Here is a 27,556-nt window from a genome sequence, read left to right as displayed (position 1 = left end):
TGGCACAATTGCTTTGGAACAGCAGTGGTGTACTTAAGGTATTTTACTAAAGTACTACAAGTTAAGCTTTGGGGCATCTGTAATTCACCTTTTGACATTCCTTAGGAACACTTTACTCCATACGTTTTCCCTGACACCCAGAAGTTACATTTTGAATGCACAGCAGGATAGAATGGTCCACTCACACGCAACACCCCTGGTCATCCTTACGGCCCCTGATCTGACACGCAAACACATGCTCTGTAAAGTCTTATGGAGTGTGCTCCTGGCATCCATATTTTTTTTTGCCAACTGGTTTGCTTAAGGATTTTGAAATGATTTTTGCAATTATATTTAATGTACTGAAGTATTGACAATCTATGATTTCTCAAGTATTTTACTGGGAGACTCTCACTAGTCATTTTCTATAGGAAGGCATCTTTACTTTTACTCAAGTATGACAATTGAGTCCATTCCTCCCACACAACTGTCCAGGGTTACTCAAATATCATTTCAAAATGCAGTTTAGTGAGGCAACACAATTACAAAACATTATATTGGTGTGGAATGGGACCATATTGCTGTCCTGCCTGAGCATTCGAAATTGTATTTATTTGGAGTCAGGGAAAATTATGAAGTATTGTCTTTAGGAATTCAGTGGAGTAAGTTATTCAAGTACAGATCCACCACTGAAACAAAATTAGTGACTCCAAATGAACACAAATGTAATTACAGGGGTCAGCTGAATTTAACTTTAATTCCAAGAGTTGACTATTCAGTAATACCATCTGTAAACTTAAAAGAAAACACTAGGCTAAAATTATTATAAAAATAGCCGCTGCATATGTTGAATTTGTACATTTATTACAAAATAGAAACCTAGATAAAAACAATTTAAAAAGCTACTATACAAATACATCATAAAACCAGACACTGGAGAGGAGATGTGGGTTGAGAATGGTAATGTGCATGGTGATGTCTGTGGACCCAGCAATTAAGACTTAGTCTGCCTCCCAAAACCAGGACCCATGGGAGCTCTGGTCAAAAGCTATGCAATATATAGTGAGCCATTTGAGAACCATTCTTAGGAATTGATGAGGAGCTACAATGAGGTGGTCCAGTAACATGTAGCTAGGCCCATGTCCTCTTCAAGTGTTGAAAGTGTCAATGTCTCAAGAGCTTAGCAGAGCTTTAGAAGTCAGCATCCAGCCGGAAGGCGTTGTCTGTGGTGCCAGACATCACACCCATCCTCTGGTACTCCCCTACCCGCTTCTCAAAGAAGTTAGTCTTGCCCTCCAGTGAAATGTTCTCCATGAAGTCAAATGGATTCTCCACTCTGTAGATCTAAAATGAAGAGTTAGTGTAAAGTCTGTTAAATGCTTCTGCTTGAGGCAAAACCAAATTAAATACTGTACATCTGCCATATAGCAAAGTTTCCAGACTTACAGTAGTGAGCTCCTACATTTTACATGTCCATGCTTTTACTATAGCTTTACAGGCAAGACTCAGTCAGGCGTCTGTATCGTGTTGGCACCCCAAGTCAGCAGACCACATGCCCACTGAGCTGAGAACACCAACACTCAGCTCCCATTATCAGCTGAGGTACGTACCCCTGCGCTTTTCATCATTGCTAGCCCATTTCAGAATGAATTTCTAAACAAAGTGCATGGACCCACGGAAATAGTTAGAACTCAAACATGGGGTGTTATTGATTGAAACTCGTCATGTCAAAAGACACATTTGTCTCAAAGGACAAGATTATCAATTGTTAGGCTCAACTCAGTCCTCATCCTCCCTCCTTTTGAGAAAGGGCAAAGAGGAAACAAATGGGCTTGTATGAAATAAGACTCCTGCTCCACGCATGCATCAGGCAAATTACATTTACAGGGGTGGAATCTTAAAGTTTAGTGTGAAGTGAAAAACAAATTTAGCTAGTTGTGTAAGACCTTTTATAGATAAAATTAGGGTAGTTTTCAAATGTGTATGCTTTTTCAGCAGATTCAAAGGGAGTGAGGCAGATCAAACCTCTTCTGCGAATGACTCCGGTAGAATACTCGTTTCCTCAGCAGGAGAGGACACTCCTCCATTCGCATACTGTCTCGTCTAATTGACAAACACTCGTTTCCAGGAAGAGAGGACCCAAGTCTCCCACGGTGCGTTTCCCAAATGGCAACCAATTCCCCACATTTTTATTTATTTTACCTTTATTTAACTAGGCAAGTCAGTTACGAACACATTCTTATTTCCAATGACAGCCTAGGAACAGTGGGTTAACTGCCTTGTTCAGGGGCAGAACGACAGATGTTTACCTTCAGTTCGGGGATTTGATCTATCAATCTTTCGGTTACTAGCCCAACGCTCTAACCACTAGTCTACCCTGCCGCCCCATACATACCCTTGTAAAACTGACAATCCTACCAATCCTCGACTTCGGCGATGTCATTTACAAAATAGCCAAATTGGATGCAGTCTATCACAGTGCAATCCGTTTCGTCACCAAAGCTCCATATACTACCCACCATTGCGACCTGTACGCTCTCGTTGGCTGGCCCTCGCTTCATACTCGTCGCCAAACCCACTGGCTCCATGTCAACTACAAGACCCTGCTAGGTAAAGTCAACCCTTATCTCAGCTCGCTGGTCACCATAGCATCTCCCACCTGTAGCACACACTCCAGCAGGTATATCTCTAGTCACCCCAAAAATCAATTCTTTCTTTGGTCGCCTCGCCTTCCAGTTATCTGCTGCCAATTACTGGAACGAACTACAAAAATCTCTGAAACTGGAAACACTTCTCCCTCACTAGCTGTAAGCACCAACTGTCAGAGCAGCTCACAGATTACTGCACCTGTACATAGCCCACCTATAATTTAGCCCAAACAACTACCTCTTTCCCTACTGTATTTATTTTGCTCCTTTGCACGCCATTATTTCTACATTGCACATTCTTCCACTGCAAATCTACCATTCCAGTGTTTTACTTGCTATATTGTATTTACTTTGCCACCATGGCCTTTTTTTGCCTTTACCTCCCTCATCTCACCTCATTTGCTCACATCGTATATAGACGTGTTTATACTGTATTATTGACTGTTTTACATCATGTGTAACTCTGTCGTTGTATGTGTCGAACTGCTTTGCTTTATCTTGGCCAGGTCGCAATTGTAAATGAGAACTTGTTCTCAACTTGCCTACCTGGTTAAATAAAGGTGAAATAATAAATAAATAAAATTTAAAAAATACATAGGGATTAAGGTACCATGAGGAGACAAAGCCATGAACCATAATCTCACCTTGTCAAAGCCCAGTTCCAGCATCAGCCTGTCAGCGACAAACTCAATGTACTGAGTCATCAAGTCACAGTTCATACCAATCAGCTTTACAGGCAGGGCTTTTGTCAGGAACTCCTGAAATTAACAAAATTAACAATCAGACAATAAAATAATTATAAGCAGGGTACAAAAAGCTAATGTCCCAAACGGCACGACCATAGATCTGGAAAAGTAGTGCAGTTTAGGTCAAAATGTGCAATTTAGGCCTCAGCCCAGGAGTAGGTTTAAAGGCCAAGTGCAGTCAAACGAGATTTTCCTGTTTAATATACACAGTTTGGAATAACTGAAAATTATGCCCTTTTAGTGTAATCATTTTAAAAGACTGAAATGTTAGCCAGTTTTGGTGGAATGGAGTTTAGGCCAGCCCAGTGATGTCACCAGGCAGTAAATTAGTTAGAACAATAAGACTACCAAACCTCTGCCAACAGCTAGTTGTCCCCCCCAGACCACTCCCAGCAATTTCTCTGCTTTAAAAATAGCTGTTTGCTAAGAAGCCATGCATTTGAGAATTTTAATTGAAAATCACAGTAAGATAATTAATTGTTACCCAGAAATGATTGAAAGTCCAATGCAGTTTTTTTATCAGGGAAACATGTCCTTCACTTTTAATCAACATACCTGCTCAATCTCCACTGCATTCCTGATCAGATTAGTGACAGTCTCCTTTGAGGGCTTATTCACCAGGTGCTTGAACATGAGGCAGGCGAAGTCACAGTGCAGGCCCTGTATTCATATGGAACTAGTTAATAAGACTAGTCATGTCAACTAGCCATGAAGAGCGTTGCTTTTTCAGTGAAACAAGCACATGAAAGGTATCCAACGTTATGCAGTTTAGTAACCAAATAGTTGTAATTATTTAATTTCAATTAGGTTAGCATACTGGGATCATAGGTAAATCAACGCAATAGAAACACCAACCTCGTCTCTGCTGATGAGCTCATTGGAGAAGGTTAGGCCAGGCATGAGCCCCCTCTTCTTTAGCCAGAAAATGGCAGCAAAGGAGCCAGAAAAAAAGATCCCCTCAACAGCTGCAAAGGCAACCACACGCTCACCTGGAATACAAACGTCGCTCATTACCAACTGGCCACCCAATCATGTGCAGGTTAGGAAAAAAGTTATGTACATACCAAATCTGGCACTTTTGTTGCCGATCCAGTTCAGGGCCCAATCCGCCTTCCTCTTCACACAAGGGAGGGTTTCAATGGCATTGAAGAGGTAGTCCCTGTAAGACAAAGAAAAGTCAATTAGGCAACATTGTCACAAAATAAAATGCTTAAGACTTCAAAAAAGTTAAGTGTAGAAATCACTGCCATTTTCTGGTTGCTAAGAACACTAAGGTCTACTAATTTCAGTTTATGTGACAAAACATGCAACGTATAGTATTGTACTTTCAAACTATTCAGTTTGAAGCTGTGTACAAAACTGAAAATAAGATTAAAACTAACAGAAGCATAGAAAATGCAAATATAACAGCAACTGACTCACATTCAATTTGAATTTCCTGATCTGTAACTCATTCCTATGCAGATTTGGTCAGGTAACCCTAAAAGCTACATATTGCAGTAGGGTCTTGAATTAAGGGCATTGGTGGTGTATATTTTATCATCATGAGGCACAGTCTGGCATCTATATCATGTTGGGACCCCACCCAGTCAGCAGACCACATGCCCACCGAGCTAAGAACTAGCAGCTACTCAGCTCCCATTAAAAGCTGAGGTACATAAACCAGCGCTTCTTACCACTGCCAGAAAATACAGAACTTCCCTGCACTACCAAGTAAGAGCTTGACTGACAGCCTGACCTCTCTTTGGGGTCTTTGATGTAGGTGTCAATGAGCAGGCTGTACATCTCAGAGTGGATGTTCTCCATGGCGATCTGGAAACCATAGAAGCATCTTGCTTCTGTCACCTGGACTTCCTGTGTAAAGCGCTCCACCTAGTAGAGAAACAGGAGACTCCCATTAGATCAGTGATTTCTTGTGTAGATAGCTAAATATTGACTGTTGTATTGTACACACAAGAAATTTACCAGGTTCTCGTTGACAATGCCATCACTAGCAGCGAAGAAAGCCAGTATGTGAGAGATGAAGTATCTCTCCTCTTCCTTCAGAGACTCCCAGTGTTGTGTATCTTTGGACAGATCAACCTGGAAAACAAAATTAACAAAATTAACTAAAATCTCATGAACCAGTTCACATATCATTTACTTATGCCAACACCACTAATGATGCAGCAACTTAGACATACCTCCTCTGCAGTCCAGAAAGAAGCTTCTGCCTTCTTATACATCTGCCAGATGTCATGATACTTGATAGGGAAAATGACAAACCGGCGTGGATTTTCTTTCAGGAGTGGCTCTTCTTCAGCATTGAATTTCTCGACATCTTTAGGCTAACAAAGTATAACAAAAATAGTTTAATCTCATTACTGGTCAAATGTTGCAGAGGTAAAAACCAACTTTCCTCAATGGTTAGAAAAACAGAATGTGCTTATCATTTAAGCAGAAATACATGCATGTAGTAAGACAAAAAGGCATACCAGTTTATGTAGAATGTTAATATTGTCCACAACACAACGTTAGACGGTTGAGTTATGCTATGTAACATTAGTTAGCTTGTTACCAGTAACTAGCTAGTGACCTAGTCAAGACAAAGGCTTTCGTGACATGGCTGGAATGGAAGGCTACTGGCTAGCAACTGACGTTAGCCTTATGAAACACTTGAGTAGACAGCTTGTGTAACTACTACTAACCATTCAAACATATGCTTGACTTGAGTTCCTCGATTGCTAGCTTACATTTGACATAGGCGACATCATGATTTGATGACTCGGCAGGTAGCTAGAATAGGCGACATTATTCTCGGCAAATGAACACCTCGGACACATTCTAGCCAATTACCATGTTAACGTTAATTACGCATGTCGATGAGCTACAAAAATGAGCACTGCATAAACTGACAACTTCAAGCAAAAGTAGCCATTGTTCACGCACCTCAGAATCTGCAAAGATTTTGCGCGCGGTTTTCGAGGCCAGAATCCGGGTCATGTTCAGGCTGGGAGGCTGCATTGGGAGGAATGACACGTTACCTTTGACAAATTAGATAACTGGCTTCCTTAATTTACATTCAATTGATTAATGTGCTGGACAGAAAGTAAGACGTGACAGGTTAACGTTGCCTAGTTAGGTTACGGCTAGTAACGTCATTTAGCTAAACCAGCTGAGGCGAGTTTGCCTAACCACCTTTTAAATAAAACCAACGACATCAAAAAATAGCTAGGTAAAATAAATAGAGTTCACGTCGACTTCAAACGTACCGTGTTTTCCTTGTCAACCAGTGAAATGTTGTCCATTTGAGTGGTGATAGCGTTTTCATCTTTCTTGACGAGTGGTGAACGAGTTGCAAACATTTTTAAAGACACACGAGTTACACAACAGAAACAATTTGAGGATAAGTTAAACGTCAGTAAAATTGCAAAAAATATATATATATATTCACAACTATCAACAGCACAATTCCATTGCCTAGATCAACGCCACAATCAAACGCAAACGACTCGAGTTCCCCGTATTTATTGAATTTCTGGCGGTCGATTCCAAGCAGTCAATAGAGTCAAAGCATTTGTTGGTATTTAAATTTCTAAGAGGGTGCAGCCAATCAGATTTGACTTTTCTCCCGCGTCATTTTAAAGATTGCGGGAAAACTGCTGATACTGTTACATAACCAAGAAAGGAAAAAGTTCAAATGTCAGGAAAGGCGCGCTAAAGTGAAACAATAGAATTATGCCATTATTTATCCCAAAAAACGTTGACTGTACTATGTTTTTAAAACGTTGAATTACAAAACATATATAAAGTTAGAAATGTGTAGAAAAATACGACAGAACAGCAAGTAAAAAAAGTTTACTAACAAGCTGGATGGCTGGCTAGTGGCTAACTAACAAGATTTTCAGCAAACTTAACATGTGTAAATATTTGTATGAACAAAACAAGATTCAACAACTGAGACATAAACTGAACAAGTTCCACAGACATGTTACCAACATAAATGGAATAATATGTCCCTGAACAAAAGGGGAGTCAAAATCAAAAGTAACAGTCAGTATCTGGTGTGGCTACCAGCTGCTTTAAGTACTGCAGTGCATCTCCTCCTCATGGACTGAACCAGATTTGCCAGTTCTTGCTGTGAGATGTTACCCCACTCTTCCACCAGGGCACCTGCAAGTTTCCGGACATTACTGGGGGGAATGGCCCCATCGTCACCCTCCGATCAAACAGGTCCCAGACGTGCTCAATGTGATTGAGATCCGGGCTCTTCGCTGGCCATGGCAGAACACTGACATTCCTGGCTTGCAGGAAATTACACACAGAGCGAGCAGTATGGCGTGTGGCATTGTCATGCTGGAGGGTCATGTCAGTATGAGCCTGCAGAAAGGGTACCGCATGAGGGAGGATGTCTTCACTGTAACGCACAGCGTTGAGATTGCCTGCAATGACAACAAGCCTTGTCCAATGATGCTTTGACACACCGCCCCAGACCATGACAGACCCTCCACCTCCAAATCGATCCGCTCCAGAGTACAGGCCTCGGTGTAACGCACATTCCTTCAATGATAAACGTGAATCCGACCATCACCCCTGGTGAGACAAAACCGCGACTCGTCAGTGAAGAGCACTTTTTGCCAGTCCTGTCTGGTCCAACGACGGTGGGTTTGTGCCCATAGGCGACGTTGTTGCCAGTGATGTTTGGTGAAGACCTGCCTTACAACAGGCCTACAAGCCCTCAGTCCAGCCTCTCTCAGCCTATTGCGGACAGTCTGAGCACTGATAGAGGGATTGTGCGTTCCTGTTGTAACTCGGGCAGTTGTTATTGCTGTACCTGTCCCTCAGGTGTGATGTTCGGATGTACCGATCCTGTGCAGGTAGCTGTTACACGCGGTCTGCCACTGTGAGGATGATCAGCTGTCCGTCCTGTCTCCCCATAGCGCTGTCTTAGGTGTCTCACAGTACAAACATTGCAATTTATTGCCCTGGCCACATCTGCAGTCCTCATGCCTCCTTGCAGCATGCCTAAGGTACGTTCACGCAGATCAGCAGGGACCCTGGGCATCTTTCTTTTGGTGTTTTTCAGAGTCAGTAGAAAGGCCTCTTTAGTGTCCTAAATTTTCATAACTGTGACCTTAATTGCCTACCCCCTGGAAGCTGTTAGTGTCTTAACTACCGTTCCACAGGTGCATGTTCATTAATTGTTTACGGTTCATTGAACAAGCATGGGAAACAGTGTTTAAACCCTTTACAATGAAGATCTGTGAAGATATTTTGATTTTTACAAATTATCTTTGAAAAACAGGGTCCTGAAAAAGGGACATTGCTTTTTTTTGCTGAGTTCATGTTATAGGTATTTCGTAACACTAGTTAGCTTACTTGCTTGCAACTTTGATTAATGGTCATTATAGAATAAGCTAAACCTGCACACAAGTTGTGTTTATCTTCCTGCCTACTGATGTAATCAATTCTGTTGACGTAGCCAGCTGGCTTGTTTAGCAAACCTACATTTTAATTAGTCGACAAATAAATGGCTGTAGTTAGCTAGTTTTGTTATCTATGAAAATTGGTAGCTTTTAACAGGGAGATGTTTGTTTACAGTACATGGCAGACAAAAGACGACTTTCACAAGTTGCTGATACTTTGTAACAAATTTGCTGATATTTTAAGCACAAAGCACCCCCCCCCCCCCAAAAAAAAAAAAAAAAAACGAAAATCAACATGCAAGATTGGCATGCCTTTACCAATCGTGCCTTTACCTATCTTTTCCGTAGTCCTCAAACACGATGACAGTTGGAAATAAATAATTAGACCTGGAAGAAACCAAATAAATATGAAAACGTTCCATTGAAACAGTTGTTAACATTTATTTTGGTTTCATTGAAGTCATATTCATGTACCTATTTTGACACTGCTCGTTTGTTTTGTCAGCTGCTGCTGGACGCAAAAGAGTAAAAAGTAGACAAAATTTTGTCAAGATAGTGAAGTTGGCCAAAGTCCTGTTTGGAATTAAACTCATCATTGATTGGGAGGTAAAGTTGCTCTGAAAACTAAGATAAAGACGTATTATTTGTCTTACCACTGTTTACTTTATTGAAATACATATATGCAGTTCGACTTTGATCGTGATAACATTTATTTCTAACAAAATGGTGCTGTTGAACAGAGTTTGTTTTTTTCCCGGGTGTGTATGTGTTTACCTCATAGAAAAAACAAAGACTGAAATGATTATGCAAACGCATTCTCAACAACCGCTATATAACCTCGGTTATCCCCCTTTGTGAATGAAAGGACAAACTAACTTCAATCTTCTCCGTGTAACAGATAGGATAATGGGACAGTTCAGAGTACAACGCATTTCTCATCCCTGGATTGAGGTACGTTTTCCGAGACATACAGTGAGCTCCAAAAGTATAGGGATAGTGAAATGTTTTGTTGTTTTGGCTCTGTACTCCAGGCCTTTGGATTTGAAAGGATACAATGACTATGAGGTTAAAGTGCAGACTATAAACGTTCATTTGAGGGTATTTCAATCTACATCAATATCGGGTGAACCGTTTAGAAATTATAGCCCATTTTGTACAGGACCGAGTTTGGGAAACCCTGTTTTAGGGGACCAAAAGTGTTGGGACAAATTCACTATTGTACAGTATTTTGTCACAAATTCCTAGCACCAATGATTACATCAAGCTTGTGACTCTACAAACTGGATGCATTTGCTGTTTGTTTTGTGTTTCAGATTATTTTGTGCACAATGGAAATGAATGGTAAATAATGTATTGTGCCATTTTGGAGTCAGGTTTATTGTAAATAAGAATATAATGTTTCTAAACAGTATTACATTAATGTGGATGCTACCATGATTACGGATAGTGCGGAATGAATCGTCGCCGGCCTATTAGCTTTTGATTGTCTTTCCTCCCCCTCCTTGTATGTTTATTGTTTGCACCTGTTAGTGAGTCATTAGTTGGGCTTTATTAGACAGGCCCGCCTGTTCCTTTGTGCGGGATTCATTATTGTTACCTTTGGTTATGTAGTAGAGGAACGTGTTTGGGGCCTGTATTCTGCTGTACTATGTTCGTCCCCCGTGTTTGGGGCATTTGGTTTTGAGCACCCAGTGTTGCGTTAGTGCGTTAAAGAGGACAGTATTGCACTCTCTGTTTCCTGCGTCTGACTCCACACCCACGACACCCGGAGCGTTACAGTGATTAACAGGGGAGGTTAGCGTTTTTTTTTTGGGGGGGGGGGGTATGATATTTATCTATAACTTTTTCACTGATCATTATTCACGATCCATTCAGGACTATCTGTAATGATTGTGGCGTTCACATTAATGTAGAACAAGTTGAGTAGAAGTATTTAGAAACATTCTATTCTTATTTACAATTCACAATTTGTAGGGTAAATGTCTGGACAAGATCTAATCAAATTGTATTGGCCACATGTGAATAGCAGATGTTATTGCGGGTGTAGCAACATTCTTGTACTTCTAGCTTTGACAGTGCATTAATATTTAACAAGTAATATCTAACAAATTACACAACATATATCCAATACATGCAAATCTAAGTAGGAATGAATTAAGAATATATAAACTCAGCAAAAAAAGAAACGTCCCTTTTTCAGGACCATGTCTTTCAAAGATCATTCCTAAAAATCCAGATAATTTCACAGATCTTCATTGTAAAGGCTTTAAACACGGTTTCCCATGCTTGTTCAATGGAGCACAAACAAACAATTAATGAACATGCACCTGTGGAACTGTTAAGACACTAACAGCTTCCAGGGGGTAGGCAATTGAGGTCACAGTTGTGAAAACTCAGGACACTAAAGAGGCCTTTCTACTGACTCTGAAAAACACCAAAAGAAAGATGCCCAGGGTCTGTGCTCATCTGTGTGAACGTGCCTTAGGTATGCTGCAAGGAGGCATGAGGACTGCAGATGTGGCCAGGGCAATAAATTGCAATGTCCGTACTGTGAGACGCCTAAGACAGCGCTACAGGGAGACAGGACGCAGTGGCAGACCATGTGTAACAACACCTGCACAGGATCGGTATATCCAAACATCACACCTGCAGGACATGTACAGGATGGCAACAACTGCCCGAGTTACACCAGGATCGCACAATCCCTCCATCAGTGCTCAGTCTGTCCGCAATAGGCTGAGATAGGCTGGACTGAGGGCTTGTAGGCCTGTTGTAAGGCAGGTCCTCACCAGACATCACCGACAACAACGTTGCCTATGGGCACAAACCCACCATCTCTGGACCAGACAGGACTGGCAAAAAGTGCTCTTCACCGACGAGTCGTGGTTTTGTCTCACCAGGGGTGGTGGTCGGATTCGCGTTTATCTTCGAAGGAATGAGCGTTACACTGAGGCCTGTACTCTGGAGCGGGATCGATTTGGAGGTGGAGGGTCCGTCATGGTCTGGGGCGGAGTGTCACAGTATCATCGGACTGAGATTGTTGTCATTGCAGGCAATCTCAACGCAGTGCGTTACAGGGAATATATCCTCCCTCATGTGGTACCCTTCCTGCAGGCTCATCCTGAAATGACCCTCCAGCATGACAATGCTACCAGCTATACTGCCCGTTCTGTGCGTGATTTCCTGCAAGACAGGAATGTCAGTGTTCTGCCATGGCCAGCGAAGAGCCCGGATCTCAAACACGCCTGGGACCTGTTTGATCGGAGGGTGAGGGCTAGGGCCATTCCCCCCAGAAATGTCCGGGAACTTGCAGGTGCCTTGGTGGAAGAGTGGGTAACATCTCACAGCAAGAACTGGCAAATCTGGTTCAGTCCATGAGGAGATGCATTGCAGTACTTAATGAAGCTGGTGTCCACACCAGATACTGACTGTTACTTTTGATTTTGAACACCCCTTTGGTCAGGGACACATTATTCCATTTCTGTTGGTCACATGTCTGTGGAACTTGTTCAGTTTATGAATCTTGTTATGATCATACAAATATTTACACATGTTAAGTTTGCTAAAAATAAACGCAGTTGACAGAGAGGACGTTTCGTTTTTTGCTGAGTTTACATATGGAGGAGCGATGTCAGAGCGGAACGAACTAAGATACAGTAGAATAGTATAGAAAAACAGTATATACACATGAGATGAGTAAAGCTAGATATGTCAACATTAAGTGACTAAGAGACTGTAGAATAGTATAGAATACAGTATATACATATGAGATGAGTAATGCCAGATATGTCAACATTAAGTGACTAAGAGACTGTAGAATAGTATAGAATACAGTATATACATATGAGATGAGTAATGCCAGATATGTCAACATTAAGTGACTAAGAGACTGTAGAATAGTATAGAATACAGTATATACATATGAGATGAGTAATGCCAGATATGTAAACATTATTCAAGTAACTAGTGTTCCATTCCTTAAAGTGGCCAGTGATTCCTAGTCTATGCCTATAGGCAGCAGACTCTAATGTGCTGGTGATGGCTGTTTAACACTCTGATGGCCTTGAGATAGAAGCTGTTTTTCATTCTCTCGGTCCCAGCTTTGATGCACCTGTTACTGACCCTCACCTTCTGGATGATAGCCGGGTGAACAGGCAGTGGCTAGGGTGGTTGTCCTTGATGATTTTTTGGGCCTTACTGTGACATCGGGTGCTGTAGGTGTCCTGGAGGGCGAATAGTTTGCCCCCAGTAATACGTTGGGCAGACCGTACCACCCTCTGGAGAGCCTTGCGGTTGCGGAAGGTTGCAGTTGCCGTACCAGGCGGTTAGACAGCCTGACAGGATGCTTTCAATTGTGCATCTGTAAAAAAATTGTGAGGGTTTTAGGTGACAAGTTAAACTTCTTTACCCTCCTGAGGTTGAAGAGACTCTGTTGCGCCTTCTTCACCATACTGTGTATGGGTGGTCCATTTCAGATTGTCAGTGATGTGTACACCAAGGAACTTGAAGCTTTCCACCTTCTCCCCTGTGGTCCCGTCAGTGTAGATAAGGGGGGTGCACCCTCTGCTGTTTCTTGAAGTCGACGATCATCTCCTTTGTTTTGTTGACGTTGAGTGAGAGGTTATTTTCCAGGCACCACACTCCCAGAGCCCTCACCTCCTCCTTGTAGCCTGTCTCGTCATCATTAGTAATCAAGCCTACTACTGTCGTCGTCTGCAAACTTGATGATTGAGTTGGAGACGTGCTTGGCCCCGCTGTCATGGGTGAACAGGGAGTACAGGACACCAGGTGTCGCAAGATTGCTGACTAGTGGTGGCTTTTCAGCAGCCTGGTGGTCTGGGAGTAGAAGATATTGGCCAGTCTGTTAGTTTTTGCCATGAGGCCATGACTGCCCGTGTCTGAGTGATGGAAGCCGGGAAGGCTGCCTTCCTGCGACACCTGATGTTGTAGGTGTCCTGGAGGGCAGGCAGTGTGCACCCAATTGTGTGTTTTGCTGAGTGTCCACCCTCTGTAGCGCCTTGCAGTCAGTGGCGGAGGAGTTGCCGTATCCGGCTGTGATGCTGGCCGACAGTATACTCTAGATGGTGCTCCTGTAGAACACTGAGGGTCCTCCGGGACAAGCCGAATTTCTTCACCCTCATGAGTTCGAAGAGTTGCTGTGGTGCCTTTTTCACCATGGTGTCCGTGTGGTTTGAACATTTCAACTCCCCAGAGATGTGTACGCCAAGGAACTTGACGTTTTTGAGCGTCTCCACCGTGGCCCGGTTGATGAGGATGCCCAACCTGGTGTGTCATGTGTCGATAAAGTTAAGAACTGGAAACCTGACAAGGCTTTACTTTATTCACACACGTTGTGAAGTATTTATTTCCACTGAGTGGTGCTGTTGGCCTATATTTTAGTGGGAGCGCTTACAGGGACCTTTCAATATTTTGCTTATGTGAATGTCGGTCAGTAAGGCAAATGGGCGGGTACTGTGTTAGCCAGTTAAAATCCTCTGATCATATTCCAGCTGAATGGACATTTTCCAATTGGTCACGCCCCCTTAGCACTCTAAAATACTGCAATGTGATTTGAGGAATGTTGTTACTGGGTGGTGGGATGAGACTGGTATTCGAAATCAAAGGGGATCGAGTGCAATTGTGTAACAGAATACGTAATATTGTCGCCAACACTGCTGAGAATGAGAAATAGCAAGATTGGGTGTTTCATCATCATGTTATTGAGAAAATATAGAGACCAAGTTTACTAGTGTATTTTATGTTGTATTTTATTATGGGAAAAAACAATGGGACTCATAATAATTACAATTGGCTACATTGAAAGCTAGTAAAACTACACATTGGGACATGGCATATCTATAGAATTCATTCATAAATTGATTACTCATATTATTAGTATGGTGAGGCTTTATAAAGTATTTATTAAGTAATAATATACTGTATCTGTAATTCAAAAAAACCATCAAGCTATCAAAAACAGCACTTTTTAAGACAAATGTTTATTAAATAATATGCAAAGCAAGAAAGTAGGTAGTATCACAGTGAGGTATAATGTCCACTGACACATTTTAAAATATCAATAACATATATTCAATAAATGCAGATTGGAATACACGTAACATTCATATACAGATATTAATATATACATATTTATAATCACAGAGACAAATAGTAACAGAAAAGCACAATGCAAAGGCTTTGGCAAAAAGAGTGCATACATTTTGCTAAACATTACATACTGTATACATATTACAGATCGAAAGTACAAAACAAGCATAATAAAAAAATCCAGTGCAAGGTCAGTTTGTCTCCGTCCATGAATGAGTAGCAGCCTATAGTTTTTGTTTAATTTAAACCCCTGGTCTTGTGTGGTTGGTGGTGGTATATTGTCCTGAGATGACCGTACGGCCTGAGACCCAGCTAATTAGGGGAAGGGACCAGCACACTGAGAGAAAGGCTGGAGTTACTCGACGGACCCTTAGATGCCGCCATCTTGTTGACTTCAGTCGGCCACGTGGCGGTCCTCTTGGTGGTCATGTGTCGGCGAGCATGCTTGGTCAAGTGGTCGCTGCGCATGAAGCGCCGATCGCACATGTTACACACAAACTTCTTCTCGCCGGTGTGTGTTCGCCGGTGGCGGGAGAGCTCGTCGGAGCGGGCAAACTTCTTGTCGCAGCCCTCCCAGTGGCAGCTGAATGGTTTCTCACCTGGACGGCATGGGACAAATGGAAACTATATCAGTAGAAGATAACCCCACTACCTATTCAACATGACCATTAATCAAATTGCCATTGGTTAGAATATCCATTAAATTGTCTAACAATTGTGGTGGGGAGGTAGTACCTACCAGTGTGAGTTCTGAGATGGGCCTTGAGGTGGGAACTTTTGAAGTAGGTCTTCTTACAGCCCAGGAAGTTACAGACGTAGTTCCGTCTGCGGGAGAAGTCAGCTTGTGTGGCATTACTACTCTGCCCTGAGGGCATGTAAACTGGAGCTGGGGCCAGGGGCAGGAGCTTGGTGTTCCCGAGGGTCATGACAGTCTGTTGGCATGATGAGGCCTGGGAAACAGGGGACTGGGGTACCACAAACATCACCGTCCCGCGAGTCACTGAGGAGCCCACCAGCTGCAGTGGCTGGGGGAAGGAGGATGGTGACTGGGCTAGTATTGGCTTGGGCCCCCCCTGTGTCTGCATCTGCACCGGACCCCGATGGACAAACGCAGAGATCATCCCTGTCCGCCCATTGATTGGAAACACCTGGCAGAGGACCTGGGAGCTTTGGATGGGGAGTGAGGACCGGGAGGTGGCTGTGGCTTGGGATGGGGAACTTTCAGTGGGAGGAGTGGAGGGGCCTGTGCTGCTGTCAGGTGAGGATGGACTAACGTCCTTCTCTACCTTAACACATGGACCAGTGCTGCAGCTTTGTGGTTCAGTCTGCATGGGAATGGTCTCGGCCAAAGAGGCTGCTGTAGGGTTTCTGTTGGAGGAGGTGTGTTGTATCCCTATGAGGGACTGAGGTGGAATGTTGATACTGTGCTGTGAGAGGGCCCTGTCAGCAGTATGACGGATAACGCTGGTCACCATGGCTCTGCTGGCTAGCTCTTGAGCTCCAGAGCTCTCTAAGAGGGGGGCCGTGCCAAGTTGTTGGCCCAGGAGAGGGGCATTCCTGTGGGGCAGACCTGCACAGAGTCTTGGCCGGGTTAAGACTGGTCTGGGGCCTGAGCTGGAGCTGGCCAATGAGGTTGTGGTGGTGAGGACAGCTGTGGAGGTGGAGGTCTCGGCAAAGATGGGGCTCTGAGGGGGGGTCATGCACTGGAAAAAAGAAAGAGAAAGATGAATTAAAGCAGGAATCGCAGGTCGTCCGTGACCCTATGCTGCCCCACTTCTGGTGTAGTGTTTTCACTTTGAACGAAAACAAGGGGGTTGAGCCCTGGGCTGGCCTTCTAGGCTAGGTGTGTCTTTGCGCTAATACCGCCTACTCGAATGACCCTGCTGCCCCGGAGCCAGTGTTGCCAACTTAGTGACTTTGTCGTTACATTTCGCAACTTTTACTAGGAAAGGTTTCTCGCGAAAATTTCAGCTACTTTTCAGGTTGCCTTTGGAGTGTTTTGACACAGAGGGTTTCTATGGTTTTGATAGCATTTAGCGACTTTCCCCACTCAATTCTGCTGAAAACGTGAGTGGGAGAAACTGTCTGTGCAATAGAAGTCACATCAATGGTGCATACACAGACAGAGAAGCACAAGGGGAGGGGGTGTGCGGCTGGAGAGGGGGTGAAACGCTACGTCAGGGACTGCAGCTGTGCCGCATCAAGGCAAATTGGTGCTGGGATGTCATCGCAGCAACGTGATCTAGCGACTTCTAGCTTAATCAAGGAGCCAATAGTGGATCTCACTGAAAAATAGTTGGTATTTTTTGTTATGCTTTGTGATTCAATAGTCATTTTGTTGGTAATCAACCAAAATAGTTAGCTATGTTTGCCTATTGAGCACACTGCCTGCCTATATAAAGCATTGATTCCTACCTAGTGTGAACTACCCACCAGAAAGACTGAATACCCAGCGTGGTCAGACAAGTTAACAATGGCTCATCTGCATGACACATTGGTAGACTATGGGCCATAAAGTCATAGGATGGTCACATTAGCATTACACATGTTAAACTGGTTACAGCGCAACATCACATCCTTCGGAAAGTATTCAGATCCCTTGACATTTTGTTAGGTTACAGCCTAAATATTTTTTTCCCCTCATCAATGTACACACAATACCCCATAATGACAAAGCAAAAACAGGTTTAGAACGTTTTGCTAATTTATTAAAAATAAAAAACTTAAATATACATTTATATAAGTATTCAGACTCTTTACTCAGTACTTTGTCAGCGATTACAGCCTTGAGTATTCTTGGATATGCTGCTACAAGCTTGGCACACTTGTATTGGAGAGTTTCTCCCATTCTTCTCTGCAGACCCTCTCAAGCTCTGTCAGGTTGCTGCACAGCTATTTTCAGGTCTCTCCAGGGATTTTCGATCGGGTTCAAGTCCAGGCTCTGGCTGGGCCATTCAAGGACATTCAGAGACTTGTCCCGAAGCCACTTCTACATTGTCTTGGCTGTGTGCTTAGGGTTGTTGTCCTGTTGGAAGATGAACCTTCACCCCAGTCTGAGGTCCTGAGCGCTCTGGAGCAGGTTTTCATCAAGGATCTCGCTGTACTTTGTTCCGTTCATCTTTCCCTCGATCGTGACTAGTTTCACAGTCCCTGCCGCTGAAAAACATCCCCACAGCATGATGCTGACACCACCATGCTTAACCGTAGGGATGGTGCCAGGTTTCCTCCAGACGTGACACTTGGCATTTAGGCCAAAAAGTTCCATCTTGGTTTCATCAGACCAGAGATTCATGGTCTGAGTCCTTTAGGTGCCTTTTGGCAAACTCCAAGTGGGTTCTCATGTGCCTTTTATTGAGGAGTGGCTTCCATCTGGACACTCTACCATAAAGGCCTGATTGGTGGAGTGCTGCAGAGATGGCTGTCCTTCTGGAAGGTTCTCCCGGAAGGTTCTCGCATCTCCACAGAGGAGCTCTATCAGAGTGACTATCGGGTTCTTGGTCACCTCCCTGACCAAGCAAGGCCCTTCTCCCCTGATTGCTCAGTTTGGCCAGGCGGCCAGCTCTAGAAGAGTCTTGGTGGTTCCAAACTTCTTCCATTTAAGAATGTGTTCTTGGGTTCCTTCAAGGCTGCAGAAATTTTTTGGTACTCTTCCCCAGATCTGTGCCTCGACACAATTGTGTCTCGGAGCTCTACGGACAATTCCTTCGACCTCATGGCTTGGTTTTTGCTCTGATATGCACTGTCAACTGTGAGACCTTAAAGAGAGGTGTGTGCCTTTCCAAATTATGTCCAATCAATTGAATTTACCACAGGTGGACTCTAATGAAGTTGTAGAAACATCTCAAGGACGATCAATGGGAACAACAGGATGCAACTGAGCTCAATTTCGAGTCTCAGATCAAAGGGTCTGAATACTTATGTTAAGGTATTTCTGTTTTTTGCGAAAATAAATCAACTGTTTTTGATTTGTCATTATGGGATATTGTGTATAGAATAGTTTTTATTTAATTTTAGAATAAGGCTGTAATGTAACAAAATGTGGAAAAAGTCAAAAGGGTCTGAATACTTCCCGAATGCACTGCATGTAAAATATACTGTTGTGACTGGCTTATTTGGTGGCAATGCCCCCCCCCCCCCCCCCCCTAGCTGTAGTAAACAAAGTAGATGTCAATGGCCGATTAATTAGGACCGATTTTAAGTTTTCATACAACCGGTAATCTGTATTTTTTTTTTTTACACCTTTATTTAACAGTTAAGAACACATTCTTAATTTCAATGACGGCCGAGGGACGGTGGGTTAACTGCCTTGTTCAGGGGCAGAACGACTCGTTCGGGATTCGTTTTTGCAACCTTCTGGTTACTAGTCCAACGCTCTAACCACCTGCCTTACATTGCACTCCACGAGGAGCCTGCGTGGCAGGCTGACTACCTGTTACACGAGGGCAGCAAGAAGCCAAGGTAAGTTGCTAGCTAGCATTAAACTTATCTTATAAAAAACAATCAATCTTAACACAATCACTAGTTAACTACACATGGTTGATGATATTAATAGTTTATCTAGCGTGTCTGCGTTGCATATAATCGACTTTGCCAAACGGGTGATGATTTTAACAAGCGCATTCGCGAAAAAAGCACTGTCCTTGCACCAATGTGTACCCAACCATAAACATCAATGCCATTCTTTAAAATCAATATACAAGTATATATTTTCAAACCTTGCATATTTAGTTAATATGAATTTCTTATAACTTGGGAAATTGTGTCACTTCTCTTGCGTTCCGTGCAAGCAGTCAGGGTATATGCAGCAGTATGGGCCGCCTGGCTCATTGCGAACTGTGTGATTCGACCATATTAATGACCAAAGGCTCGTATTTCTGTGTGTTATTATGTTATAATTAAGTCTATGATTTGATATTTGATAGAGCAGTCTGACTGAGGGATGGTAGGCAGCAGCAGGCTCGTAAGCATTCATTCAAACAGCACTTTCGTGGGTTTGCTAGCAGCTCTTCGCTGTGCTTCAAGCATTGATCTGTTTATGACTTCAAGCCTATCAATTCCCGAGATTAGGCTGGTGTAACCGATGTGAAATGGCTAGCTAGTTAGCGGGGTGTGTGCTAATAGCGTTTCAAACGCCACTCGCTCTTAGACTTGGAGTAGTTGTTCCACTTGCTCTGCAAGGGCTGCGGCTTTTGTGGAGCGATGGGTAACGATGCTTCGAGGGTGGCTGTTGTCGTTGTGTTCCTGGTTCGAACCCAGGTAGGAGCGAGGAGAGGGACGGAAGCTATACTGTTGCACTGGCAATACTAAAGTGCCTGTAAGAACATCCAACAGTCAAAGGTATATGAAATACAAATCGTATAGAGAAATAGTCCTATAATTCCTATAATAACTACAACCTAAAACTTCTTACCTGGGAATATTGAAGACTCATGTTAAAAGGAACCACCAGCTTCGAAAACAAAAAGTTTATTCTTTCAGTGAAATACGGAACCGTTCCGTATTTTATCTAACGGATGGCATCCCTAAGTCTAAATATTGCTGTTACATTGCACAACCTTCAATGTTATGTAATAATTACGTAAAATTCTGGAAAATTAGTTCGCAATGAGCCAGGCGGCCCAAACTGTTGCATATACCCTGACTCTGCGTGCAATGAACGCAAGAGAAGTGACACAATTTCACCTGGTTAATATTGCCTGCTAACCTTTATTTTAGCTAAATATGCAGGTTTAAAAATATATACTTCTGTGTATTGATTTTAAGAAAGGCATTGATGTTTATGGTTAGGTACACGTTGGAGCAACGACAGTCCTTTTTTGCGAATGCGCACCGTATCGATTATATGCAACGCAGGACACGCTAGATAATCTAGTAATATCATCAAAGATGTGTAGTTAACTAGTGATTATGATTGATTGATTGTTTTTTACAAGATAAGTTTAATGCTAGCTAGCAACTTACCTTGGCTTCTTTCTGCATTCGCTTAACAGGCAGGCTCCTCGTGAGGCAGGTGGTTAGAGTGTTGGACTAGTTAACCGTAAGTTTGCAAGATTGAATCCCTGAGCTGACAAGGTACAAATCTGTCGTTCTGCCCCTGAACAAGGCCGTTTTAACCCAACGTTCCTAGGGCGTCATTGAAAATAAGAATGTGTTCTTAACTGACTTGCCTCGTTAAATAAAGTTGTAAAAAATGTATTTGTTAAAAATTTCAACAAATCTAAACAAAAATCAGCGTCCAAAAATACCGATTTCCGATTGTTATGAAAACTTGAAATCGGCCCTAATTAATCGGCCATTCCGATTAATCGGTCGACCTCTAGTACGTTCTCACTAATGTACTCATATTTTATCAATATTATGTTATTGTTCTGGACCTGTTAGTTGTTTAGCACCCCCTAGTGGCAGTTTAAGTGCAGCAGGGTGGAATTTAACTGTTTGTGTCATGTGACAGGAAGCAGTTTCTGAAGTGAAGCAATGTTTGACAGAGTAGTTATAATCCTTCAACATCCTTCTATATAAGCTTTGTAATACACCATGTCTGTAAGTACATTTGTTTATTAACACAAGATAAATGTTTATCACATATCATTTTCATGCTTCTGTAATAGATTGAAAATTGAGTTAACGGTTAGCTACTTTGCATTAGCTTCAGTGCTATTTCTCCCCAGGGACATCTAGCTGAGTAATATCAAGCATACAGTTGCATTCTAGTAACTTTATTTTATATTTGACTCTAGATTGAGTACTCTTATTCCTTATATTTAGTGCAGTTATTGTGGAATACATTCTGTGCTCTATACTACTGTAACTGAAAACATACTTTACTGTTTGTTGCAGTTTCACACTGTGATTCAAGTAAACTTCCAAAACGGCACCCTGTTTCTCACTGAGTTATTTGAATGAGTGTTTAGCTAACTGGATAGCTGGGTAAGGGCTATTTAGCGAGTACAGTATAGTTATCAAATCAAAATCCCTTTTTATTTTGGCATATGCAGGATGTTCATCATATGGGGATATGACGTATTGTACCATGTACTATGAAATAACAATTTGTTTCATGTTTTCCCAATGTCAACCTATAATGCACAGGATAGCTTGGACTTGTTGGATGGAGGAAAGATAGTCAGCCATAGATGTGAATATCCTAACCCTTCAGCTACAATACATGCGTCGCCATCAGCAGTGTCCATGTGACGTTCTACCTGCTACACCAGAACCCAACCAAATCAACATTTCAATTCAAGATAGAAATAAGGTTTTGTGTCAGCCATTGAGAATTGACCCTCTGTAGCAGAGCAGTAAGGATGCATTGTGGTTATACCGGCTCTGATGACCTTCTAGTAGGAGATGAAAGGTGGGAACCAGGAACACCACATAACAGTTTGTGGCCTGGAGGTGAGGGACCTGGCAACAGAGTTGTTATTCCAAGCTGCTGTGTGTGGAAAGTACTGGCCTCCCGTGATCCGCTTCAGCAAATTTGAGGCGTTATTCCTGGGAGCTGGTAGCTAGCTGTACATGGCCTGCCTTGTGTGTGTGTTTCATTTAAGTTCTACAAGTGTTCAGTTGTCATTGTAATTGTCCCATTTCTTTTTAGAAATCAGTAACATTTTTGTTTTTAATTGTGAATTCAAATGTAAATGTGGATTTTTACATAACAGATTTGTGGTCATTTTATCATGCAGTAAAGTAGTCCAAGTTATACATGGTTCTGTTACACTGACAGTGTTGATGGTGATTGGAAAGAAAAAGTAATATCACTCAAATAAATTGAAATCCTTATTTGCGCAAGTGTCAATGACCTTTCCAACCAAAAATGTCAGAATACAGAAAATGTTAGCTAGCTAGCTAAGTATGTGTTAGCTAGCTTGAACACTGAACACACTACGGTTAGCAGCTAATGTAGCTAGCAGGCTAAAAATGCAACTAACACTTACAGTGCATTCGGAAAGTATTCAGACCCCTTGACTTTATCCACATTTTGTTAAAGCATTTGTTACAAACAAGATTCTCTGGTCTGATGAAACCAAGATTGAACTCTTTGGCCTGCATGCCAGTGTCAAGTCTGGAGGAAACCTGGCACCATCCCTACGGTGAAGCGTGGTGGTGGCAGCGTCATACTGTGGGGATGTTTTTCAGCGGCAAGGACTGGGAGACTAGTCAGGATCGAGGGATGAACGGAGCAAAGTTGATAGAGATCCTTGATGAAAACCTGCTCCAGAGCACTCAGGACCTCAGACTGGGGCGAAGGTTCACCTTCAGACAGGACAACGACCCTAATCACACAGCCAAGACAACGCAGGAGTGGCTTCGGGACAAGTCTCTGAATGTTCTTGAGTGGCCCAGCCAGAGCCCGGACTTGAACCCGATCGAACATCCCTGGAGACCTGAAAATAGCGCTGCAGCAACCTGACAGAACTTGAGACGATCTGCAGGGAAGAATGGGAGAAACTGCCCAAATAAAGGTGTGCCAAGCTTATAGTGTCGTACCCAAGAAGACTCCCGAGGCTGTCATCGCTGCCAAAGGTGCTTCAACAAAGTACTGTGTGAAAGGTCTGAATACTTATGTAAATGTGATATTAATTTATTTATTTATTGCTTTATCTTTATGTGGTATTGTGTGTAGATTAGTGAGGAAAAAAACTATTTAATACATTTTTAGAATAAGGCTGTAATGTAACAAATGTGGAAAAAGTCAAGGGGTCTGAATACTTTCCGAATGCACTGTACATAACGTTACCAGTCCATGAGAGCGGTGGCCATGTTGGCGTCACTCATTCACCTTTCAAAATTAACTCCAATGTTAATCCGGTTTCTGGATTGGTCATGAACAGTCGTTTTCTCGCTTCTTTTTCTCTTTTGGGGTCATTGATTCAGATCCAAGAACAGAGAATGATACCTGTTGACTATGTCTGCTCTGTTTGTGTCTGGCAGCTGTAATGTTAGATTGCAAGTGAATCTCACTTCCTCTCCAGCTCCGGGGCAGCGGGATTAGCCAGACACACCTAGCCCAGAAGGCCAGCCCAAAACGACTCAGGGCTCAATCCCCTTGTTTTCGTTCCATTTGAACCCACTACACAAGAAGTGGGGCGGCATAAGGTTGCCCACCACCTGCGGATCCCTGCTTTAAACATTTTAACTCTCAAATGTGACACAAACCCATTCGATTCTCTATTGCAAAAAAGCTGATTGTAGTTTTGAATAAAATGGCAGCCGCTGGTTAGTCCCAACCACTCATTTTTCTATACTCAGGCTACTAGACTAACTACGTTAGCATAGAAAAGTGATATTTTACAGTAGAAATTCAAAACCACTGAGGCCTACATAATGGGATTCAACTCACCAGTGATGAGAGTGCGATCAGATCCTTGGGGGACTCCATGCTCTCAGGGTGCAGGAGGAGAGAGTCGCAGGAGTCAGAGGTAGGTGTCAGGGGGCGTGGCTTGTGGTTTGGTGACCTTTGACCCCAGGAGCTCATGCTGACGAGTGCCTCGGCGGCCTCCAGGTCGTGGTACTCAAAGGTGCTGCAGCAGGACTGCTCACTGTCGTACCTGTTCCTCTCCATCATCATCACCCTGATGTCCATTAGATCAGCCTGATGGGAGGCCACAGGGAAAATGCACCGCCAATCACCATCTGTGTCCCAAAATGGAACCCTTTTCCCTATATAGTGCACTACCTTTGACCAGAGCCCTATGGGCCATTAGATCAGACGGAGTGTGGGAGAGAATGAGTCCATAGCGAGGATGCACCATTAATCAGACCAGAAATCAGTTTAAGGAATACTAACATGCACTCAAGTCTATTTATTCCCCCACCCCCCAAATAAAGAAAATTCTGTGCAAAAACTTAAATTGAGACTGGCCCAGTGGAATGAAGATGGACCAGCCCATCTGGTATTTGCCCAAACTGCCCATTAGCCAGTCCACTTCTTACTGCTGCTCTTTAAAAAAAAAAAAATTGGCCTATCTATTTTTTTACTTAACTCTTATTTTTCGAAACTACATTGTTGGTTAAGGGCTTGTAAGTACGCATGTCACTGTTGTATTCGGTGCATGTGACAAATACAATTTGATCACAATTACAGCTCAATAGCTTCTGATGGCTGCAGACTCTTTTCAACGCTGACATCTATCTCACTAAATATATCTAGAGTCCTACTACTGCAATGGTTCCCTCAGATGGTTTTAGCTCAAGTTATGAACCATATAAGCCTCAAAATGGTGGAAAACACATAGACAGTAGTCAATGAACAAGGGTTGGGTATTCTTCTAGATGTGCATGTAGCTATGTAGTGCAGTTTGTTGTCATCCGCTGAATGCTCAGCTGCACGTAGTGAGGCTGCTAGCTGCTTTAGAGGAATGGAGAGAGAGAGGGGCCCCACTGCAACGCTAAGCTAACAGCAGCCATTTGAGCGGGTGGATGGGCAGGTGGGTGCATCCAATCCTCCCAGTTCCCAGTAGCTCACATAACATTGGACATCACCAAAAATAGACATGTGAGTAATGTGCTACATCAACAACAAAAACCCAGAATAGTCGATTTGATTAACATGCAAGAACTGTGGAGGGGGTGTGGGCCGCATCAGGAAGTATTGGGTTGAATTGAGAACCCCCGCCTCTTATTGAACTGCTTGAGGACACTCTCCAGCAATAACAACCAGCCACTTGTTTTATTGACACACATGGAAGCAGCTCATAATCCAATTCCAATCTTCATGCTTTTATCAATTAGCTAATCTATGAATCAATCGTCAATTTATGTCCAAAATGTTCAACCAAGCAGACTGATAAATGGCACATAGTAATACAGCAAACACAGTAGTCTAGTTGAGCCCCGCTAAAATGCTAAATGAGATGTACAGTTCCATTTGGCTTTTAGGGGCCACAATTAAAATGTAACACGATATCAAATAAAATTTTATTCGTCACATACAGTTTACAGCAGGTATAATATCATGTGCAACGAAATGCTTATGCGCTAGCTCCCGCAACAATGCAGTACATTAATCAATAATAACAATAAGTCAAAAACAAAACAAGTAATGGAGTAGGTAGTATGCATATTAATAATGGACTGTATTTACAAATATAAAATGGGCAGTGACTTGGTCACGCAGTAGAATAAATAGTATATAATAGAACAGCAGCGTCGTGTGTGTGAGAGAGAGAGTTCTGAGCGCATGTGTGTGTTTGTGTAACAATGTGTGTGTGTAACAATTTAAAATAACAACGTATAATCATATTTAAAAAAGTATTATTACAATGTAACAATGCAGTGATATAAGGCGGATATAATGTAGCAATGTGTGATTACACAGTTGATACACTGGCCGTTGCGCGGGGATACACTAGTTTCATTCTGACTTCAAATAAACCAGACTGCCTGGGTTAAAAGAACATCACGTTCAACTTGGGCGGCTTGCTTCAATGCATTCAATTCAAGTTATATAATGCTGTAATGTGTGTGTGTGTGTGTGTTTGTGTTTGTGTGTGTGTGTAACTTATCGATGGTCTTGAAATACCTGAAGATTTAACATTTAAAGTAAAAATCAATCAACTTACCCGACAAGATTGCTATGAATTCGGGGGTGATGTGAAAGTCACCATATGGAAAGTATGAGTAAAACAATAATAGTAGAGACAGTAGCAATTTAACCACTCAACGAGCCCTGAGCACACAAGTATTCCCGCTGCCAGTTGTTGAGACTGGCCTTAGCTGAGTGAATCAAAAGGGGAGACGAAAAAAACAGAAACAAAATTCAGAGCAGACTGGCGGGTGGTAACATGTTACCAATCAAAAACAAAGGTGTAGCGGACGTCGTCCAATCAGATCGCAAGCAGCGCGTGATCAGGACGTGTCTGCGTCGCGATTGGAGCAAAGAGGGTGCGTGGCTGTTGGAAGGCGGTGACGAAGGAGTCAGTGGTGTCAGAGTAAACCCGGTGAACTCAATGCTCGAGAACTAGGGGAAAGGTTGAAACGGCGAATCGTGAGATACTTGCACGCGTCTGGCTTGCTTTGGAACGAGAGCGCGCGCTAAGCGGGCATGCGCGAAATGGGCACAAAGAAATTAATAGGGAAACTGCAGAATGCAATACGTTGGCTTCGAAATAAAGAATTAGCTGTGTTTTTTATTTTATAAATCCGATAATATCTTATAGCGTCTAAATTGTTTTATTATCGATTAGTGTAATTGCATTGTAAAAATCTGGTGTATTAAATGGATGTTACTCTAAGTGTAAATAAATGTTGTGAATCAACCGGGTCATAAAATTCATATTACAGATTTGACATTTATTTTATATATACAGTAATAAGATTATACAATTAGGCTATTATGATAGTTTTCATTTTCTGATCTATGGGAATATATGTTGAAATATAAATGGAGCTTCATCGTTATGACATTCTGAACAATTACGTCAATACCCATAGTAAACAAAAACAATCCCACAATTTTTTAAGTAAATAATGAAATTATGCAACATGATCAAATAGGATCACAGAGTAGTGTGTGGAAGAATAGAAAATATCAACAAATGGCCCACTGAAACACTTCTAAAATTCACAAATTACAGAACGTATAATATACTGAAATGTAATTTATATTTATTTCAATGTATATTTAAATATAAATGTACACTCAGTGGCCAGTTTATAAGGTAAACCCATA

General features: G+C 42.4%; 2 protein-coding genes and 1 non-coding gene across 3 annotated transcripts; all 3 read right to left on the bottom strand.

Moving 5' to 3' along the window:
- Positions 1-822: 822 nt before the first annotated feature.
- rrm2 (ribonucleotide reductase M2 polypeptide) lies at positions 823-6,939 on the bottom strand. Its single transcript, XM_020455146.2, has 10 exons — positions 6,625-6,939; positions 6,302-6,370; positions 5,557-5,700; positions 5,339-5,455; positions 5,112-5,245; positions 4,438-4,532; positions 4,229-4,362; positions 3,929-4,033; positions 3,272-3,385; positions 823-1,323 (listed from the first exon to the last, which is right to left on the bottom strand). The coding sequence occupies exons 1-10, from the start codon at positions 6,715-6,717 to the stop codon at positions 1,171-1,173; spliced, it is 1,158 nt and encodes a 385-aa protein (XP_020310735.1). The 5' UTR covers positions 6,718-6,939; the 3' UTR covers positions 823-1,170.
- On the bottom strand, positions 1,479-1,613 carry LOC116356264 (small nucleolar RNA SNORD94). Its single transcript, XR_004204749.1, has one exon. It is a non-coding gene; the product is annotated as a small nucleolar RNA SNORD94 (small nucleolar RNA).
- Positions 6,940-14,525: 7,586 nt separating the features above from the next.
- Positions 14,526-26,625, bottom strand: klf11a (Kruppel like factor 11a). Its single transcript, XM_020455142.2, has 4 exons — positions 26,448-26,625; positions 24,227-24,478; positions 15,626-16,589; positions 14,526-15,485 (listed from the first exon to the last, which is right to left on the bottom strand). Exons 2-4 carry the CDS (start codon positions 24,467-24,469, stop codon positions 15,199-15,201), a joined length of 1,494 nt encoding a protein of 497 aa, XP_020310731.1. The 5' UTR covers positions 24,470-24,478; positions 26,448-26,625; the 3' UTR covers positions 14,526-15,198.
- Positions 26,626-27,556: the final 931 nt, after the last annotated feature.

The sequence above is a fragment of the Oncorhynchus kisutch genome, linkage group LG21 (genome assembly GCF_002021735.2).
Source record: "Oncorhynchus kisutch isolate 150728-3 linkage group LG21, Okis_V2, whole genome shotgun sequence".
In the NCBI taxonomy this organism is placed as follows: domain Eukaryota; kingdom Metazoa; phylum Chordata; class Actinopteri; order Salmoniformes; family Salmonidae; genus Oncorhynchus; species Oncorhynchus kisutch.
This window is presented reverse-complemented; position numbering and strand designations above follow the sequence as displayed.

Bases quoted from the DNA above. Each gene is read 5' to 3' on its own strand.
- rrm2 (XM_020455146.2), bottom strand. From the start codon at position 6,717: ATGTTTGCAACTCGTTCACCACTCGTCAAGAAAGATGAAAACGCTATC. The intron at 4,034-4,228 runs GTTGGTGTTTCT...ATATGAATACAG, and splicing joins AGCTCATCAGCAGAGACGAG to GGCCTGCACTGTGACTTCGC. The intron at 3,386-3,928 runs GTATGTTGATTA...TGTTAATTTCAG, and splicing joins ATGCAGTGGAGATTGAGCAG to GAGTTCCTGACAAAAGCCCT.
- klf11a (XM_020455142.2), bottom strand. From the start codon at position 24,469: ATGGACATCAGGGTGATGATGATGGAGAGGAACAGGTACGACAGTGAG. The intron at 16,590-24,226 runs GTGAGTTGAATC...TCTTTTTTCCAG, and splicing joins TGATCGCACTCTCATCACTG to TGCATGACCCCCCCTCAGAG. The intron at 15,486-15,625 runs GTAGGTACTACC...CATGCCGTCCAG, and splicing joins CCATCTCAGAACTCACACTG to GTGAGAAACCATTCAGCTGC.